Raw genomic sequence first — 19,259 nt, 5'->3', positions numbered from 1 at the left:
CCCCAGGGGGACTCAGCTCACGTAAGCAGGAGCCCAGAGGCCTGGATGGGAAGAAGAGGTTCTCTGGGGCCCTGGTGTTTGTGCTTCCAGGAGCGAATGTCCCCTGGGCTGTGGAAGGACAGAGGAGAGAGGATCAGGTGTGTTGAAGAGCAGCCTGAGAGGGACAGAAAGAGAGAGTGTGTGTGGGGGGTGGGGGGACAGGTGTCTCAGCTACCCCTCAGAATCAGACCCAGAGCTGTTGGCACTCACTCCTCCCTGACCTGCCATTGCTCACAGTAGCCAAAGTCAGGCTGGAGGTGGCTCCAGCAATGTCCCAATGGGACCCAAAGCCGCAAACCAGAGTCAAGGGCAGCCAACAGGCCCTGACCTCACAGCCACATACCCAGACACTTCATCAGCAAGCAAACTGAAGGACTTCAGGGACTTCCCTGTTGGTCTGGTGGTTAAGACTTCCAATGCAGGGGGCGCAGGTTTGATCCCTGCTTGGGGAACTAAGAGCCTACAAGCTGCACAGTACGACCAAAAAGAAAAAGGAAATGACTTGCCCAAGACTCTCCTTTGGACAGGCTGACCACTTGATGGCATTCAGATGGAGTTGCTACCTGCCTCTGCTCCTCTGAGGGCCCTGGGCCTGCCCACTTGGGCTCCTGGAGCATCAAATTGGGCCCCTGGAGAACTGGGCAGCCCAGGGACAGATCCAGGCTTCGGAGTTCTGCCGCATAGGCCAATACAAAACAAACAAGCAGTGGCGGTGGAGGGGGCAGGAGAGAGGATACGTCCCCGTTGGTCAGACTCATAGCAATCACGGTAGCCAACTGCTATCAAATGTCACATGCTAGGCACTCTGGTATGCCCAGACAGGTCCTCATGCCCCATTTTCCACAGATAGAAACTGAGGCACAAATAGGATAAGTAACTTGGCTCATGGTAAAGCACGATTTGAACCAGGGCCACGGGGCTACAAGGCTGCTGCCCAGTAAATCACTGGGTGTCCGTCTCCCCCAGGCAGGCCTGGCATCTCCCTGGGCTCCCTGCCCCACTCCACCTGACTCCCTCGCAAGAGGTGCCAGGCAGCCTTCATGGAAAGGCCTGGCATTTGCTTTGTGAAGGTCACACGGAGGTTGGGGGCGGGCAGTGGTGTGTGTCTGCCAGGCCGGCGCATGGTGCCAGGTGACACGGCAGTTTGTGGGGCTGGTTTGCAAGGAGGGTCTGTATATGTGGGAGCCCAGAGGGGTGTGTGCATGCTCTGGAGCCCCCATGTGCATACATTTGTCTGTGTGGATCTGTGTGTATGTGCGGGGTCTCTGTGTTGGAGTCTGCTGGATCTGTGTGTCTATGTGTGTGTGACCTTGGGAGAGGGTACCTGTGGGATGCATGTGTGCTGTGACTGTCCCCAACTCCTCGAGGGTATGAGGCATGAATGCTCCTGAGTGTAACAGAGGGCAGGTGGAAATCAGTCTTGAGTGTGTGTTGCCGTGCGAGTGTGCTCCTGCAGTCAGTGCAGTGAGTGCAAGGGGGTGTGAGACCTGGGTTTCTGTGGTGTGTTTGTCACCACAGCCACAACTCACCTGTGCTCCATCAGCCAGAAGACCCATGCCTTGCACAGACCACACCAGGTGACCTCAGTTACTCTATGTGGGAGTGTGTCTGTGTTTGTGTCTTATGTGGCTGCGTTTGTGGAGTGTGTGCATCCATGTGGGAGAGCATGTGTGTGTCTGGGTGTCTGAAGGGGTCGATGCAGCAGAGCAAGAACAAGACTGGAGTACTCTGAGAATTCTGAGAACCTAGAGACCACTTCTCTGCCCCAGTGCTGTCCAGCAGATTCTAAATGCCCCCTACCCCAGGAGTTCCAGCAGGAACCTCCTCCCCACCCCCACCCAACTTGGTTTTCAAGCCTGGCAGCCCCAGCAAGGAAGGAGAGAGGGTAAGCCTGGAAGTGCTGAGCAGACAGGGCCGGAGGGACCTGGCTTGAAGCCAGTGGCCTGGGAGTGGAGCCCAGGTGACGCGGGACACCCATATTTGCTTCCAGGGTGAATGCCAGAAGCCCAGGTTTAGGGGCACAAGGAGCGTGGAGGAATCCTGGGTAGTGGGAAAGGGGCAGGACCCAGCACCCATTCTGGGGGCCACCACCTGCAGGAAGCCCTAGGCAGCACCCAGACAGTTTAGGGCCAGAGAAAGAGGGTGAGGCTCCAGGCAGAAACTAAGAACCACTTTGGGGACTCCCCCAAGGCAGACTGCTCCCTGCACCCCACACACACAAAGCAGTCAGAGCCCTCCGGCCGCAAAGGAGGGGACTGGCCACGGGCCACCCACCTGACAGATCTGCCTGGAGGGTACCAACAGGTGTCCTCTTCGCTGAAGGAGAAGTGGACCAGTGACTCAGGGCCCGCGGGAGGCAGTGCCAGGGCAGGGGGCCGGGGCCGGACCCGGGATGCCGCACTGGAGCGCATGAGTGCCAAGCGCTGTCGGCGTGCGCATGGGGACGACCGCGCGGCGGGGTGGCACGCACTGCTCACCAGGCCTGAGGTGTTTGCGGCGGCCACTGCCGGCGCCGCCTCCACACCCGCCCTCCCGGTGACCCCCCCAGGGACGTCCCCGGGCGTTCGGGCGTCCCCTCGTCCGCAGCGCCGGGGAGGGCTCCGCGCCTGCCTCCTCCCGCGGGGGGCCCTGCGGAACTCTGCGCATACTTCCCGCTTGTCTCCCTTCCCCCGGGCCTCGTAGGGTGCCCCAGGCTCCGGTTTCCCGGGCTCCGAGCCCGCCTCTGACCCCGCCTTCTCTCCCGCTTCCCTGACGTCGAGCTGGGCCCGCTGGAGGTCTCTGAATGCCGCGTGTCCCCGGGGGGAAAGGACTTGCCCGCGGGTGCAGTACGGGGTCCGGTGACCAAACGCGGGAGAGGGACGATGGATGCGGGGGAGGAAGAGTTGGGGGCTTGGGGGGCGGCGCAGAGGTGAAGATAGAGACACAGAGAGAAACCGGAGACAGGCACTAATTGCCCCCACCACACCCTTTCCAACCCCAAGTCGGGTTCCCAGGGACCTCGACCCCCTCCTCCTAATCGTTCCCCGCCCCATCTCTTCCCCAAGTCCAGACGCCAGGCCGCCTCCTGTCCCTGCGGTGTCCTCAGCCCGTGTACCCGGACTCGGGTTCTAAACAAGTTGCAGGCCGGAGAGTACGGAGGAGGATGGGGGCTCAGGAGAAGCCCCCCAGAGTCAGCCCCGCGCCTACCTCCGGGCCGCCAATCTGCTGTTTCCAAGATAAACGGGACACGGAGAGTCACACCGGATGTGGCCTCCAGGCTCCGCACCCCGCAGGCCTCCCGCCCCCGCGGCCCACCCTGGGTCTGGGTACGAAGGGAACTTTCATTTGCCCTCTCTGTGCCTCCTGGCAAGGCAGCCCCCATAGGGCAGCGCTGGCCCTATTTCACAGGCCTTTCCACTAAGGATAACGCAACCCAACGCACGTCCCCAGATCATCCCGGGTGGCAGGTGGGCTCCACTCTGCCCCAAAGCCCGACCGCAACTTCAGGTCTGCACAGGAAGTGGGAGGCACGTGGCGTTTATTGAGCGCCTACTGCATGCCTTATCAGATGTCTCCACGGCAACCCTGACGGGCAGAGATTTTTATCGCTGCCCTGTGACGGAAGAGGAAAATGTGAGGCTGAGCGAGCCAGTTGCGAACCCCAGAACCCGCGGCTCGCGCCTGATGGCCAGGGTGGGGACTTGAACCCACAGCCACCAGTGCGCACTTACCCTGCCCACGCCTGGCGGCCCAAATCCTGAAAGCCACGGAGAAGTCGAAGGCGCCTGCGGAAAGTTGGGGACGGGCTGGCAAAGAAGACCGGCGAGGCAGGGGGAGAACGTGGGCGGCGGGGCGCGCGCGGGGCGAGGGGCTCGGGCAGGAACGCCTCGTCCTCGGTGGCCGCCGCTGCCGCCGCCGGGAAGGCCTCCAGCTGTCGTTCAGGGATGCGGCCCAGGCCGCGCGGCCGTGCCATGGCCTCGGGGGCGCGGGGCGCGGGGCGGCCCCGCCTCGGCGGGCGCTGGAGAGCAGCACCGCCAGCCCCGCGCGGCCCACGCAGGCCGGCCGCCCTACCCCGGGGCCCACGGGCCCCTCCCCTCCCGGCCGCCTCGGCCCTTCCGGCTATGCGCTGGGGCCGCCCCCGGGGCGGGGCGGGCCAGGGGCCCCCACGCGGCCGCGGAGGGGACACCCCACACACCCCGGGGGCCCCCGCAGTTCCCCTGACGTCCTTACAATCTCCGGAAGCGTCTCTACAAACTCTGGGGATGCCCCCTAGATTTCTGGAGTGCACTCACACACACCTCCCACGATGTTGAGAGGCCCCACAGACCTCAGGGGCTTGAGACTGAGAGCCCCACTATCCCAGGGAGTGCCCCTACTATCCCTGAGATGTTCCCCACACAACCCAGAGATACCCCCCAAATTCCTGGGTTCCCCCACAAAATCCAGAGATGCCCTGAGACACTCCCATAGACCCCCACACATTCTCATAGCCCCCCTGATGTCCGCTCTTTGTTCCTGAGACATCCCCACAACGCCCAGGGGCACCCCAAGAATCCCAAGATGCTCCCACAAATATCAGAGGTGCTTTGAGAACCCAGGAGAAACCCCTTCAGATCCCAGAACAATCTCTATGGTTCCTCAAATGCCCACCCCTTAGAGCGTTCGCACCAACTCTGCATCATGCCAAGACCCTCCAAACACCCCCAAGAAACCCCCACAGCTACAGAGCATTCCCACAGATCTCCATGAAGGCCTCCCAAATCCCAGGGTCCCTCACAGACCCCAGGAATGTTTCCACAGTCCCTCAGATTTCCCGCCCCCATAGCTCCACATCACCCCTGAGATGCCTCTAGTGCCAAGACCCCAACATAAACTCAGGGATGCCTTAGGATTCAGGGGATGTTTCCGTAACCATGGGGATGCCACCAAAATCCTGGGGTGCTCTATGGACCCCAAGGGCACAACTAGATTCCTCCACAGCTCCTAAGACAGTCCTGAAACCCTTTGCTACCCCTGGAATCCAAGATGTACTCACAATCCTTGGGGCAGCCCCAGAATACCCCCCACAGCCTCCAAGACATGGCTCATAACTCTTAAGACAACCCCAGAAGCTCTGAGTGTGCTCACAGCCCCCAGACACTCCTAAGGCTCCCTGAGTCCTGCCACTCCTTAGACTCTCTGAGGTACTCTTTAGAATCAGGGCCCCCCTCAGCTCATGAGGTGGCTCCAAGAACCTGGCCTCCCCTCAGCAGTGACTTCCATGGGGCCCAGTGGTGGTGGTTTGCATGCGTAGTCACTGTGACTCTGTTGCAGTGGCATATTATCCCCTTTCACAGATGAGGAAACAGACTCAGAGAGGTGAAGATTCTTGAATAAACTCAGCTCTGCCTCTGCTCAGTCGCTTCAGTCATGTCTGACTGCGACTCCATGGACTGTAGCCTGCCAGGCTTCTCTGTCCATGGGATTCTCCAGGCAAGAATACTGGAGTAGGTTGCCATTTCCTTCTCCAGGGGATCTTCCCCACGCAGGGGTCAAACTCAGGTCTCTTGCATCTCCTGCATCGGCAGGTAGATTCTTTATATACTGAGCCACCTGGGAAGCTTGAAAATCAGCTAACTAGTTATAACTCCAATGCCTACCCCACCTGTCTGTGACTCTTTGGGGTTAGGGAAGGGGGAGAAGTTTGTTTAAAATAAGAAAATGGGGCAAATCTCTAAATCTATATCATCTCTGTGAATCTCTCCCATTTCTACCTGTTGGCTCCCAAGTCAAGGGGCCCAAAGCTGGACTATCTCGGCTTGAGTCTGACCTCCAGTATTTCTTATTCATCTGACCTTGAGCCAGTCACTTCATTTCACCGAGCCTCAGTTTCCCCACCTGTAAAATGCGTTCAATAACATGACACACCTCATGGATGGACACGTAAAAGGCTCAGAGAAGTGTCTGGACATAATAAGCACTCACAGAATGTTAGTTACTTTTTCTTTTTTAAAATTTGCTCCAACTACCAAGCACTGGGGCAGCCAGTGAAACTTCAGGGAATTTTGAAGGGCTGATCCTCAGAACAAGCGGTCCTGGCAACTGGTAGGGCCTTACCTGAAAATTCCTCCACCAGGGCAGCAAGGCTCATGACTGCCCACACCAAAATTTGTTCCCGAGTCCAAGCTTGGACTCCTCATCACACAACAGGCCATTAAATCAAGAGATGAGTTGTTGCGGCAAGAAATATCGACATTATTTGGAAAGTCAGCAGACCAAGAGGATGATGAACTCATATCCCAAAGAACCATCTAGCAATGATGATTATTATTGGAGAAACATTTATGGAGAGCTTATAATGTGTAAGCCATGCACTAACCAGAGGATATGACAGTGTTTATGATGATAATGATGATATAGCAGCTAACCTCCAGAATGCTTCTTGTGCATTCACCGCCTCTAGCTATGATTTCATTTAATTCTCACAAAACGCCCATGAAGTGACACTAGTGTCCCATTTTATAGATGGAAAATCTCAGTCTTGGAGAAAAGCAACCTGCTCAAAGTCACACACCCAATGAGTGGCTGAGCCAGGCTCTAGGTCAGTGGCTGTCTCTTTATTTCATGACTGCCCCCGAGTGCCTTTTTATTTATTTATTTTTATTTAATTAATTAATTATTATTATTATTATTTTTGCCACACTGCATAGCATGTGGGATCTTAGTTTCCTGACCAGGAATTGAACCCACACCACCCGTACTGGAAGCATGGAGTCTTTTTTGTTGTTGTTGTTGTTGCAGTGCTTGGACTTTGTTGCCACATGCTGGCTTTCTTTACTTGCTGTCAGTGGGAGCTACTCTCTATTTGTGGTGCACAGGTTTCTCGTTGCGGTGGCTTCTTCTCTTGCTGGGGAGCATGGGCTCTAGAGCGGGGCTCAGTAGTTGTGGCTCACAGGCTCTAGATCGCAGGCTCGGTAGTCGTGGCACACGGACTTGGTTGCTCTGCAGCATGTGGAATCTTCCTGGACCAAGGATCAAACCTGTGTCCTCTGGATTGGCAGGTGGATTCTTCACCCCTGGTGCTGTGTATGCTCAGTCTCTTCAGTCATGTCCGACCCTTTGTGACCCCATGGACTGTAGCCCGCCAGGTTCCTATGCCCATGGGGATCTTCCAGGCAAGAATACTGGAGTGGGTTGCTGCCAGGGAAGTCCTCCTGAGTGTCTTTTTAGATGCTCCCCTCCCCCCACAGTTGCCTCCTCCATGTAATAACATTAATGGCATAGATATGCTGTATATCTATTTATATACTGGGTCAAGGGCAGGCTTTATATATATATATATATATATCCAGGCTTTATACATAAAGCTTTTTTTCACACATCCGCTCCAAGAACCAAATTTCACCCCCTTGGAGGCGATGTCACCTTGTTGGGAATGCAGGGTTTCCCTGTCTTGACACTATTGACATTTAGCACCTATGATTCTTTGCCCTGGGGGACAGTCCTATGAGACAGTAGCAGCAGCAGAAAGTCTAGCGCTTCCCCACAAGATGCCAGTAGCAGCCCCTACACCCAGTCACAACCACTACAATGTCCCCAGCCATTGCAGATTGCCCCTGGTTTGGAACTGTTGTTCTAAATCCACTAAGACCCATGCCCTGGCCACCAGGACCCTTCAGTCCAGGTACAAACAAAAAGGAAGGGCCTTCATACTTACCTGCCCTCAGGATTCCCTGCATTGTTTTGCTGATTCCTCAAACTAGACTTTGAAAAAGTAGGGTTCACACTAGGCCCATTTCAGAGATAGGGAAGTCAAGCCCACCAATTCCCTGGTGATCCGTTGGCTAAGTCTCTGCACTGCCAATGCAAGGGGGTCAGGTTTGATTCCTGGTCAGGGAACTAGATCCCCCACACCACAACTAAAGATCATGTGTGCCTCAGCTAAGACCTGATGAAACCAAATAAAAATAAGTGTTTAAAAAAAGAGAGAGAGATGGGGAAGCTCAAGCCCCAGAAAGGGAAGTGACTTGGCAGGAGTCACTCAGCCTGGAAGGAGCACAGCTTGATTATGATTTTTTTTTTTTTTTTGACCACACCACACAGCTTATGGGATCTTAGTTCTCCCACCAGGGATCGAACCCTGGTCTCTAGTAGTGAATGCCCCAAATCCTAATTGCTGGACCACCAGGGAATTCCCTCGATTGTGTGTTGAATTGTCTGATTTGTCGACTGGAATTCTGCCCAACAGGGCCTTCATGGTTCAGTTTCCTTCCAGCCCTTTGATCTTTGATCCTTCCTAGGAAGTCAGATATAAACTGAGATCTAGGGACTTCCCTGGTGGTCTAGTGGCTAAAAGTCCGTGCTCCCAATGCAGGGGTCCTGGCTTCAATCCCCGGTCAGCGAACTAGATCCTACATGCTGCAACTAAGACGCAGCACAGCCAAAGAAATTAATAATATTCAAAATAAATAAAATAAACTGAGGTCTAAAGCCAACCCTGACCCTGACCTACAAGGCCCTACATGAGCTGCTCCATCACTTCCTCATCTCATTTCCTTCCAGCACCCCTTGCTCTCTCTGTGCCAGTCACACCTGCTCTCCATGCTTTTCCTCCAGCATGTAAGACAGGTTCCTACCTCAGAACCTTTGCTGTTCCCTCTGCTTGTTACCCTCATCCCTCCTACACCCACATCGTATCTTCTCTCACTTCATTTAGGTCTCTGCTCAAAAGTCACCTCCTCAAAGAGACCTTCCCTGACTTCAGGGTCCCTCTTCTCTTCATGTCCCATTGTCACCATCTGAAATTATTTAATGCCTTTCTGTGCTACTTCTTCCTCACTGGCTAGTCTGAGAACTCCAGGATGGCAGGACTGGGTCCATTGCATTCTTCACTACAGCCTGAAGATGCTCAATCAGTGTTTGTGGAATGAATGGCCCTGTTGCAGATGAGGAAACTGAGGCTCAGACAAGGGAAATCCTTTACCAAGGTCACACAGCAAGTCAAGGGCAAAGGCTGGATTTGGGCTCTTAGGAGTAAGAAAACAGCAGGCTCTGATGTACCCTGCCAAACTCTCTCCTCACCCCGAAACCTGCAGTTCCCCAAGGCCCTAATTTCTTCCAACTCAGAGGACCTTGATGATCAGCAAGGGGGCACCCTGGCAGCCAGGGTTTGAGGTTTGGGGGATGCCCCCTTTCTCTCTACTGAGGAAGTGCGTTTTGAGGAAGTGCAAGTTCTCAAAACACCAGCTCCAGACTGCATGGCCCCACTGTCAGCCAGCTCAGCCTTACCACAGCTTATCTACCCAGGGCAGATCTTTTTCAGCTCCCGTTTACTGAACAGGAAACTGAGGCACAGAGAGCCGTGATGCTGGTCCCAGGTCACACAGCGAGTCAAAGGTTAGGGCTACAATCTGAATCTCACCTACTGGTTTGGAGTCTAGGAGACCTGGTTTTTAACCTCAGTTCTGCCTTGCCCGTGACCTTGGGCAAATCACTTATCTCTCTGTTTCCTCGGCAGGAATGCAAAGCCAAAGATGCCGGGAGTTAAAACGCAGGTTGATGTTGGGAGGCCCTCTCATCGGCATCGGCTTGGGCCAGCGCGCGCGGGGGCGAGCCGGGAACTCCGCGTCCTCAACTTCGCCGCCAAATTCCTCTGCATCCGCCAGGCGGCTGTCTCCACCACGCTCGGCCCGGGGTGGAGGATGGATGTGGTAGCCTGGTCCCAACCTCGGGTGGGCGAGGTTGCGGTCAGCCGGCCTGGCGCCCGCTCTCTGGGGCGCTCAATAAATATGCAATAATAATCCGGGGGCTCCGGAGCCGTGGCGACGGCGGCGGCTACTTTGCTCGACTCGGGGGTACCAGAGTTCGGGAGGCCGGTCTGGACTCGGAGCTCATACTCAGCCTGTGCCTCCCCTGTCACCCAGCAGAGGGCGCGCGGAGGGCGGGGCGCGAGGAGAGACCTGCTCTCAAAACACACACGCAGGGATGTGGGGGCGCCAGGGACTGGGGGAGGCGAAGCCCCCAGTGGAAACCACTGGCCTGAGAGAGACCCCAATCCGGCTTCGTCCAACCCGTCCTGGGACCAGGCAGCGCCCCTCTCGGCGGGGAGCGTCTGGAGGTACCCAAAAGGCGTCTCTACGCTGGCCTCGCACCCAATTCCGACAAGTTTCCCCACCTCACCACCAGAGTCCTCTTCCTCCCGCTCCATCTGCTTCTTGACAGATCGTGGTGGTGCCGTGACTCAGCCCTACAGGGCGCCGGGAGCGCAGGCTCTTATATTCCCAGGTCTGGAGGGGGGTTGCGCATGCCACCTCAGACGGAGGATGGAGTGCCCTCTCTTTGGAGGTTCCTGTGATTCAAGTCTAAAGGGCTCTCCGGATCCCTTTTTCAGTGGCTGCATGAACTCTAACGTGGGTAGTACTGGAATCCCCCGTGTGTGCACCATTTCTGGGGAACTGAGCTGGCTGAATGCCCATTTCTAAGGAGTGCAGTTCCCACTGGCGGCCTCTCAGTTTCCCCTTCTTCCTTCTGCCTGGGGGTGGGGGCGGATGCTGGCACCAGTGCCCTCCCTCCAGTCACTGGAGGCTGCACAGGCCCACAGCGAAACAGAAACCTGAGCCCCTGCCAGGATGTGGCTGAGGTTCCTGTTTTTCCCTCCCATACTAGAGGGGCAAGCTTCCCTGGTGGCTCAGATGGTAAAGAATCTGCCTGCAAGGCAGAAGATCCAGGTTCGATCCCTAGGTGGGGAAGATCCCCTGGAGAAGGGAATGGCAACCGACTCCAGTATTCTTGCCTGGAGAATTCTATGGACAGAAGATCCTGGTCAGCTAGTCCATGGGGTCCCAAAGAGTCGGACATGACAGTGACTAACACATACTAGAGGAGCAGGGTCTACCCAGCTCTCCCAAATCCCGGTCCCTGAGTGACTATCTACCGAGCACTTGCTGTGTTAAGTCCTTGACACACATCCCCAATCTCATAGAACTCTCAAAATGAGCCCTACAGGGGACCTTCTTGGTGGGCCAGTGGCTAAGACTCTGCACGTCCAATGCAGGGGGGCTGGATTTAATCTCTGGTTAGGGAACTAGATCCCAAATGCTGCAACTAAGATCCAGCACAGCCAAATTAATTAATTAAATATTTTTAAAAAATGACCCCAGGTGGTCCAGAGGTTAAGAATCCACCTTCCAATGCAGGTGACACAGGTTTGATCCCTGGTTGGGGAACTGGGATCCCACATGCTGTATGGGCAACTAAGCCCAAGAGCCACAACTAGAGAGAAGTCCTTGCACCACAACTAAGACTCGAAGCAGCCAAAAATAAATAAATATATTTTTTTCAAATGACCCCCACAAGGCAGTTCCAGGAACAGCCTCGCTTTACAGATGGGGAAACTGGGACTCAGAGAGGGCAAGACACTTGTGCCAGGATGCACAGGAATCAGAGGGACCTGCGTTGGAATGAATTTCAGCTCTGCCACTTCCTGGTTGTGTGAACCTGGGTAAGAAGAAGAACAGGCTTTGCCCCTCTGGGCCTCTGCTTCCCATGTATCCAACAGGAATACCTCATGGGTCACCGGAGATGAAGTGTGGAAAAGTTCCCGGCATGGAGCCCAAGAGCAAGCCATTATGAGTTGGATGCCACTAAGATAATGATGGTTATTATCACTCAGTCATTGTCCCAAGAGAGTCAGCACCCCAGAGACCAGGGTAGGAGGAATCTCTGGGGCCTAAAAAGGGAATAACACTCGGTTCCTATTGCACCCCACCCCCTTGTGGATGTCTCAGGACAGTGACCTGAGCCAGTTTGGCAAGTTGCCCCTGGTCTTTGGCATTTCCTGTTGATTCCAGCTTTATTTTCCTTCAATTCCCTCTGGAAAATAGCAGGCTGTGAGTACTGGATCCATGACACTTGCTTCCTGGGATGGGGTCAGGGATGCTGAGGCCGAGGGGGGTGGGGGGGGTTGCCCTGAATGGAGGTGGGTGGGTGATCTAGAGACTGTGGTGCCAGCTGGAGGTCCCCAGAGAAGGCCAGAATAGGAGGGTCCCAGGCTAGAGGGGCCTCCCTCAGGAACTCTGCGAGAGGCCCGAACCTGACTGTCCCAGTGATGTTCCAAACTCCCATGGGAGTCAGACAAAGCACGAAGTCAAAGCCATGAGTCACACATGTCACCAGGGCACAAGGTGAGACGCCAGAGCATCATAGGAACACTAGGTAATTAGAGCTCGGCAAGCCAGGCAGTCGGAAGCACACCCCAAAAGTCAGAGCACCAACACCCAGACACGGGGCACACAAGCAGCCTAGAGCAGTGTCTCAATCACAGTGTCCCAGGGAGCACAGACAGTCCTGTTGACACAATCACATGGCCCCCAGGAGTATACACATCACAGGGCAACCATCACTGCATCCCAGAGACACTCTGTCACAATCACTGCCCTACAGCCACTCTGTCTTAATGATGGTCCCAGGAGTCTGTACCGGGTCTGTCACCATCACTGCCCCAGAGACACACCATCACCTTGTCATAATCATTGTCCCAGGAGCAGACAGTCACTCTGTGACAGTCACCATGTCTTATGGGCACACACAGTCAGTGACATAATTGCAAAGTCCTGGGAGCACATACAGCCGTGCTGTCACAATGACAGTGTTCCAGTAACACACACAGCCATGCTGTCACAATCACAGCATCCCAGGGGCACACAGTCACCCTGCAAAGTCACTGTGCCCCAGGGCTACACGAAGTCACCGTCACAGTCACTGTACCAGAAGCACATAGTCACATAAACACAGACCCAGAAGCACACACAGTCATAGGGTCCTCATCACCATGTCCCTGAAGCACACAAGTCACACAGACAACCACTGTCCTGGGAACATGTAGTCAGCATGTCACAAACTACACTATTCTGGAAACACGCACAGTTATGTTGTGACAGTCACAGGACCCCAGAAACCCAGGCAGAGCAAGCAGCCACGGCTGGCCATTCCCAACAGCTGGATGACCAACTCAGGTCAATGAGAGGGTACCCAGCACACCTCATCACTGTCACCAGAGGAGGCAGGGACTCCCTCTCCCTATGTTGGGACTATGAGCTCCCTGAACACTGCTCCTTCCCTCTAGGCAGCTACTGAGCCCTAACATTTCCTGCCCTGAGAGGGGGCTCCCACATAGCACACAGCCCCCCAACACAGGGCTCCCTCAGAGGACCTCTTTAGATTACTGACCCCAGCTGCAGTGCAAGTCCAGGAATCCCGCTCCCAATAGGCTCCTGCCAGCTCTAGAAGGACTCTTGAGAGCTCGCTAGTCTGCAGGAAGTGTTGTGGTCCTAGCAGGCATCCCTCGCTACAGAGTTCCCAAGCACAGTGAATCTAGCCCTTAAAACAGCGTCCCCAAGAAAGCCCGGTCAAGTGGTTCCCAGCCTAGCCATTGTCCTGCTCTGTCACCGTAGACACCTAAAGTTGCAGCCTTCAGCTAAGATCCCCGTTAACAGCACACGCAGCATGGCGCCTCCTAAGTTGACCCCAGGATCAGCTTCAGTTGGACGCCTCGCTTGCAGTGCACGATCAGGGGGCCCAGATCCTGGACGCCCCCGCAGAACTCCCCTTCCGTCCCTGTCAGTCACACTGACCCCACCCGCAGCACAGCGCCCCCTGCGGTCAGTGGGGAGAGTTGCGTCCTCTCTGCGCGCCTATCCGCTCCGCGCGCGTCCGCAGCTCGGTGTCTTACCGTCTGCAGCTGCCTCCGCCCGCGCTGCCGCTGCCGTGAAAGGACGAGGGCCAGGACATGCGGGACGTGCGCAGGCCGGGCCGGTCGCCGGTGTCCACGGCGTCGGCGCGCTCTATGGGCCGGTGTGGCGGCCGCTCGGGCTCAGCGCGCTCCGCGCTGTCCGAGTAGCCGCGCTGCTGGATACGGATGGGGGTCCGCGGCTGCCGCCACAGGTGCTGGGGGGGCGGCTTCAGGGTGGCCTGGCCCTCCCGGGGCCCAGGCAGAGACAGAGACAGGCTCCTCTCCGAGGGGACGGCCGGGGGCTCCATGGCCCCGGCTCCCACCTGCACCCCAGGGGGCCCTGGCCTCTCCAAAAGGCACCCTGTTCAGCTGCGTGCGAGCTGATGCGCCCGGGGTCCCGCAGGTGCGCCTGGCCTCGTTGGGGCCATGGCGTCCCAGGGAGAGACCCGGGGGCGCTGCGGGCCGATCGCCCCCGGGCCGGGCGCGGAGGCTTCCTGTCGGCGCCTTGGATCTCCGCTGGATGCTCGGCAGCGCTCTCCGCGTTCAGCGTCCCGCTCGGAGCCAGCCCAGGCTCCCCCGCCCCGTCCCGCCTCTCCCCGCCCCCCGCCCGCCGCGACTGTCAGCACCGCCCCCCCCTCCTCCGTCCGGGCCAGTGGGGGGCAGCCACCCAAGGAGGGGGCCCTTCCCGCCCACGCAGAGCCCCGCTCCCCGAGGGGAGGGGGAGCCGGAACTCGGCTCTCTCCCGGGCGCCCTGCCTTAGCCGCGGTGCACACGGGTACCAAGGAGTTAAACGGTTAATCCGATCATGAAGGAGACACCCGACTGGTTGCCGGTGTGTCAGTCAGTCTGTCCATCATGGTGGGGGCGGAGCCCAGTGCGGACTTGTCCTCGCCGCTACCCCTGGCCAGGGGGAGCTGGTGAGGAGTGGTCCCGGTAACACGGAGGCGGTCCCTGCAGCGGCTGCGACTGTGTTCGGGGAGTCTTCTGTTGGGGTCGGGGGATGGCGATGGTGTGTGCCCGGGGCGGGATGTGCGCGCACGTGGCCTCTTCCGAGGGTTTGTCTGTGTTTTCGTTGTTTGCTCGAAGTGTGTGTGCGCACGTGGTTGGCTGCTGCAATCTGCCTGTTTATCTGGATTTCGCTATGCGTGTATCTGAGTGTCCGTGTCTGAAAGAAGTGTGTGCACGTGTGCTGCCTGTTTGGAGGGTGTGCGCCTCTACATGGTCTGTTCTGGTGGCCTGGGAGCTGTGCCTGTGTTCCCACGCGATTGGGTGTGTACTGTGGTCGGTCCGCGCTTGCGGAGTTGTGCACTCGACTCTCCCTCTGTTGTTTGACTGGTGTCTGAGAGAGTCAACGTGTGTTGGTGAGTGTGTGTGTGTGTGTGGTCGACCTGGGGCCGCTTTGAGGTGTTTCCCTTTGGTTTCTGTGTGGCTCCGGGAGGATACCCGGTGGCTAATACCCCGACTGCCGCCCACCGCTCTGTGCGTCGCTGCCTCTTCTAAAGCGATTCTGCAGGAGGTAAACTGAGGCAGGTCCCGGGCATCCGCGGGACGCACTCCCGTGCCCTTTTCAGGCGAGTAAACAGCCGCGCCTCCTCCCCGCTGCCCCCGCCGGCAGAGCCCCCCTTCCGGCACCTAAATTGGGAGTCGCCGTGACTCACGCTCCCGCCTCCCCCAGCGCCGCGCTGAGCGCGAGGGAGCAAAGAGCTAGCGGGATCCGAGAGCCCTCCCTTCCTCCCGCCCCGGCCCGGGGCCGAGCCCTAGTGAAGCAGGCTGCGGGGCAGAGGGCCGTGCACACACCGCTGTGCCCCATCCTCCGCCCGTCCCCCCGGCCGATGCGCGCTCGCTCGGATTAAGGAGCTCCGAAGCCAGTCCATGAAACCAGGCCCCGCCCCCGTGCGCCCCCCTCAAGGGCTCCCCCGGGCAGGCCGTGCCGTCTGCCACCGCCCTCCCTCCGCACTGTTCTTATTAAAAAAAAGAGAGAGAGAGAGAAAGCTCCAACCCCCACAGCCGCTTTTCTCCCTGCCAGAGGGGGCTCCGGGCGTGGGCGAACACGGAGCTAGAACCGCCCTGCCATTAGCAGCCGCTGAATGTCCCAGAGGCCAGAACTGTGTCCCCCACTTCTCTCGGGGACCCTCCCCACAAGTACATACCCAAAAAAGGCTTCTAGGGGATCCACAAGGGCTGTGGGTCCTCCCCAGATCACTTGAGGGTCTTGGGTTGGACCAAATTCTTGGGGTCAGGGGTGTTGTTGGGTTGGCCAAAGTTCAGAGTGGGGTAAATGGGGGCGGGGGGCGTCAGGTCACAGCGGGGGTGGCAGAAAAAGGAAGGCCCAAGGCAGTGGGCCAGAGCAGGTCACTGGATCTGTGGCCTGAAGGAGGCTAGAGGGATTGGCGAGGGGGGCGGTTCATTAAGCCATTTGGAGAGGAGAACGACAGTCACTTCTTCCCTCATCGGAAATGAATCATTGTATCGTGACCCAAGTGGAGACCCTGGAGCTCTCTGATTGAGTAGACAAAGGGGTGGGTGGGGAGATTGAGGCTGCAGAGAACAGTGGCCCGAGGAGGGCAGTGGGGACAGGGCCTGCCAGCAGCCAGGACTAGCTCAGCCATCTGGCTTTCAAATTCATCCTTGGGCCAAGAGGAGGGTTGAAGTACCCTCTGAGGACCCCAGATGAGAAAGAGCAAGGAAGTTCAGTGTGAAGCTAGGCTCAGAAGAAAGACAAATGCCAGTCCAGCCGCCTCCAGTGTCCCACCATCCCCTTTTAAGGCCTTGAAGAAACGACATCCTCTTAGAAAGGGAAATAGAGGTGCACATGGATTGGTGGGACCTGTACTCCCTAACCTGTCCCAGCTTTCTGATTATGGGAGCATTCTTGCAGACTGGAGGGTCCAAACCCTTTCTGAAGCCCTGCCCCTTGCTGGCGGGGGGAGCTGCAACATGGAAGAAGGGGCTCCTCTAAAGGTTGCAAGAGGTGCCACTTGAGGGCAGCGGGATGTCACAACCTGATCCACCAGGCTCCAGGAGAAGTTTCAGCTGGTTTTGCAAAACTCAGGAAGCCAGGAGCCTGGAGCAAAGGGAAAGGGCTGGTGGCTGGAGTTAGCCCAGCTGGCTCTGTTCCTCCATCCCACCTCCCAGCCTAGTCCACCTCCCGCCTACCTGTCAGCTTTGGTGATGGAAATTCGCGGAGGGATCAGCAGCGGCAGAGTGGTGGGCCGGGGCGGCAGAGCGACCCCAGGGTCCAAGGGCTCAGGCTCAGCCCAGCCTAGGCCTGGACCCGTGGAGAGGCGTCGGCAAGGGCGTCGCAGGTCAGCCCCCAGCATGTTGGCTCGGCCCAGCTCGGGGGTCTCTCGAGGCCTCTGAGATGAAACAAGGGCGGGATAGGGGTACAGCCTGGTCAGGCAGCTCTGAGCCCCTCCCGGCAGTAACGTGCCTCCCTGGCCATCTGAGAGAGTCACCTATGGGGTTTAAGGCTTCTATGCCCCGCTCTGTCTTAGCACCCCTCCCACAGAGGGGGCGTTCCCAGCTCTTACATCTGAAAGGTGCCCTTTCTCAGCCATAATTTTTGTGGGGTTCCCTTTTGATGTCTCCGTCCTGGGGCTTCTGGGCCCTCATGCCTGTAGTCCCTCCTCACCACGAAACCCTTCTAACACATCACCACCCTCCACGTCTACGAAGCCCCTTCTTGGTCTAAATGTATGTGGCCTCCTCCCTTCCTTACATCTGAGACCCTCAAGACCTCACCCCCAGCAACTCCCCGCACCCACCCTACAATCCTCTCCCTATTGGGAAAACCCCTGGAAGGCCCTGCCTTCTACTCCTGGGCTAAGAGCCTCTTAATCCGGGCAGCAGCAGAATAATGAAGTCAAGGGAGTAAACTGAGGCACGAGGGGACAAGACTTGTTGTCTCAAGGAAGTGGAGCCAGGCTTAGTGAGCAGCTGTGGTCCCTAGAGGGCTCCCGACCCCCAACCCAACCTAAACCTCGTCCCCAGCCCGGGCCCCGCCCCTCACACCTCGTCCCCGGTTCCAGCCACCGACAGGACACTGCGACTCCTCTTCATTTCGCCAAACTAGCGCGCCTCGGGTGCTTCACGCGCCATGTCAGCCCCGGCTAGTGCCTCCTACAGGACCAGGCCAAAGGCGTCTGCCATTAGTGCCCTGGGCTCCCCCTGCGGGCTGAGCATGGAATCCACCCCCGCCCCTCGCCAATTGCCTCTCCCGGAGCGTGACGTCAGCGAGTGACTGACGCACTGCCTGTTGGTGACGTTGCACGCATGTTGCCAGAGCAACAGCTGACGCACAGACGGGCTCTGAACAGTGTCAATGCCTAGATTGGCCACTGGGGGGCCGGGAGCCTCGGGCCCGGGTCGCCCCAGCCCCCACCGGTCCTCCTGCGGGGGCTTCCCCAGCCTGGGGATCCCTCAGAGAAGACCGGGAGCTCCCAGAGCCGGCCACGTGTGGCGCGTGGTCTGAGCTGGGGGCCGGAGGAAGCGTCTCCTCCGAGCTGTTGGGCTTTTATGCTTAAACCCGAAATAGCTCCGATGTGCGGGGGCCGGGCGCAGCGAGACGGCGGTTTGGGCACAGATGGGGGACGCGCAGGCAGAGGCGCGCGGAGACAGACAGGGACGCGTGGAAATAGAAACAGACAGACAGGGACACAGACGCAACTCCCGGTGATAAGTGCGCTCTGCTGCCGGCAATCCCTATCTAAAAGCTTGGGGGAAGGGAAGCCTGGCTCGCTGTACCTTTGCACCCAGGCGCTGCAAATTATGGCTGTGTGGCCGTAGGTCAGTGCATTCAACTCTCTGAGCCTGTTTCATGGCTCAGAATGGAATGATAATTCTTACAGGTTCTATATGAGAATGAAATGAGATCAGACCATATTGAATTCTTGAAGAACTGTCTGGCACTCAGTAATTGCTTAATAAATGCTATTGACATCTGAGCCTGTTGCTCTTCAGTCACTAAGTCCTGTCTGATTCTTTGCGATCCCATGGACTGCAGCTCACCAGGCTTCCTTGTCCTTCACCATTTCTCAAAGTTTGCTCACATTCATGCCCACTGTGTCGGTGATGCCATCCAACCACATCTCATCCTCTCGCACCCTTCTCCTCCTGCCCTCAGTCTTTCCCAGCATCGGGTCGTTTCCAGTGTGTTGGCTCTTTGCATCAGGTAGCCAAAGTATCTGAGCCTGTGGGAGCCCGTTAGAACCCACATCAGATCATGACCCTCCTCTGCTCAGAGTCCTCCATGACTTTCACCTTCTTCAGAGGAGACATCAAAGTCCTTAACAAGAGGCTCACAGAGTCCTGCATAATGTCTCTGTCCTCATTCCTCCCACTCTCCCCTAGGCTCACTCTGCTCCATCTACACTGGCCCCTTGACTGTTTCTGGACACACTCGGCATTCTCTAGCCTCAGAGCCTTTGCACTTTCTGTTCCCTCTGCCTTAAATATCCACAGGTCCCTCACATCCTTCAGGTCTTTGTCAACATCTTACCTTTTCAGTATTTGTCCCCTCCCCACTGCTGTTTAA

General features: G+C 57.3%; 1 protein-coding gene across 15 annotated transcripts in view; it reads right to left on the bottom strand.

The window, feature by feature from the left end:
- Positions 1-17,944, bottom strand: part of PDE4A (phosphodiesterase 4A) — a 44,428-nt gene extending 26,484 nt beyond the window's left edge. For 5 of the 15 annotated variants that reach the window (XM_081498220.1, XM_081498222.1, XM_081498231.1 and 2 more), the window contains exon 1: positions 13,727-14,304. In XM_081498220.1, coding sequence (XP_081354346.1) covers positions 13,727-14,034 — 308 coding nt within the window. In that variant the 5' untranslated portion in view covers positions 14,035-14,304. Of the gene's footprint in view, positions 1-229; positions 236-2,313; positions 2,725-3,749; positions 4,100-13,726; positions 14,305-16,728; positions 16,791-16,882; positions 17,083-17,737 lie in introns of those variants that run through there. The other 10 variants (XM_081498237.1, XM_081498223.1, XM_081498226.1 and 7 more) reach the window with 5 other exon arrangements.
- Between the last annotated feature and the right edge of the window lie 1,315 nt (positions 17,945-19,259).

This window comes from Giraffa tippelskirchi, chromosome 6, assembly GCF_054371585.1.
Source record: "Giraffa tippelskirchi isolate mGirTip1 chromosome 6, T2T-mGirTip1v1.2.pri, whole genome shotgun sequence".
Lineage (NCBI taxonomy): Eukaryota > Metazoa > Chordata > Mammalia > Artiodactyla > Giraffidae > Giraffa > Giraffa tippelskirchi.
Note: the sequence above shows the minus strand (reverse complement) of the source record. Positions and strands in the feature narration are given on the sequence as shown.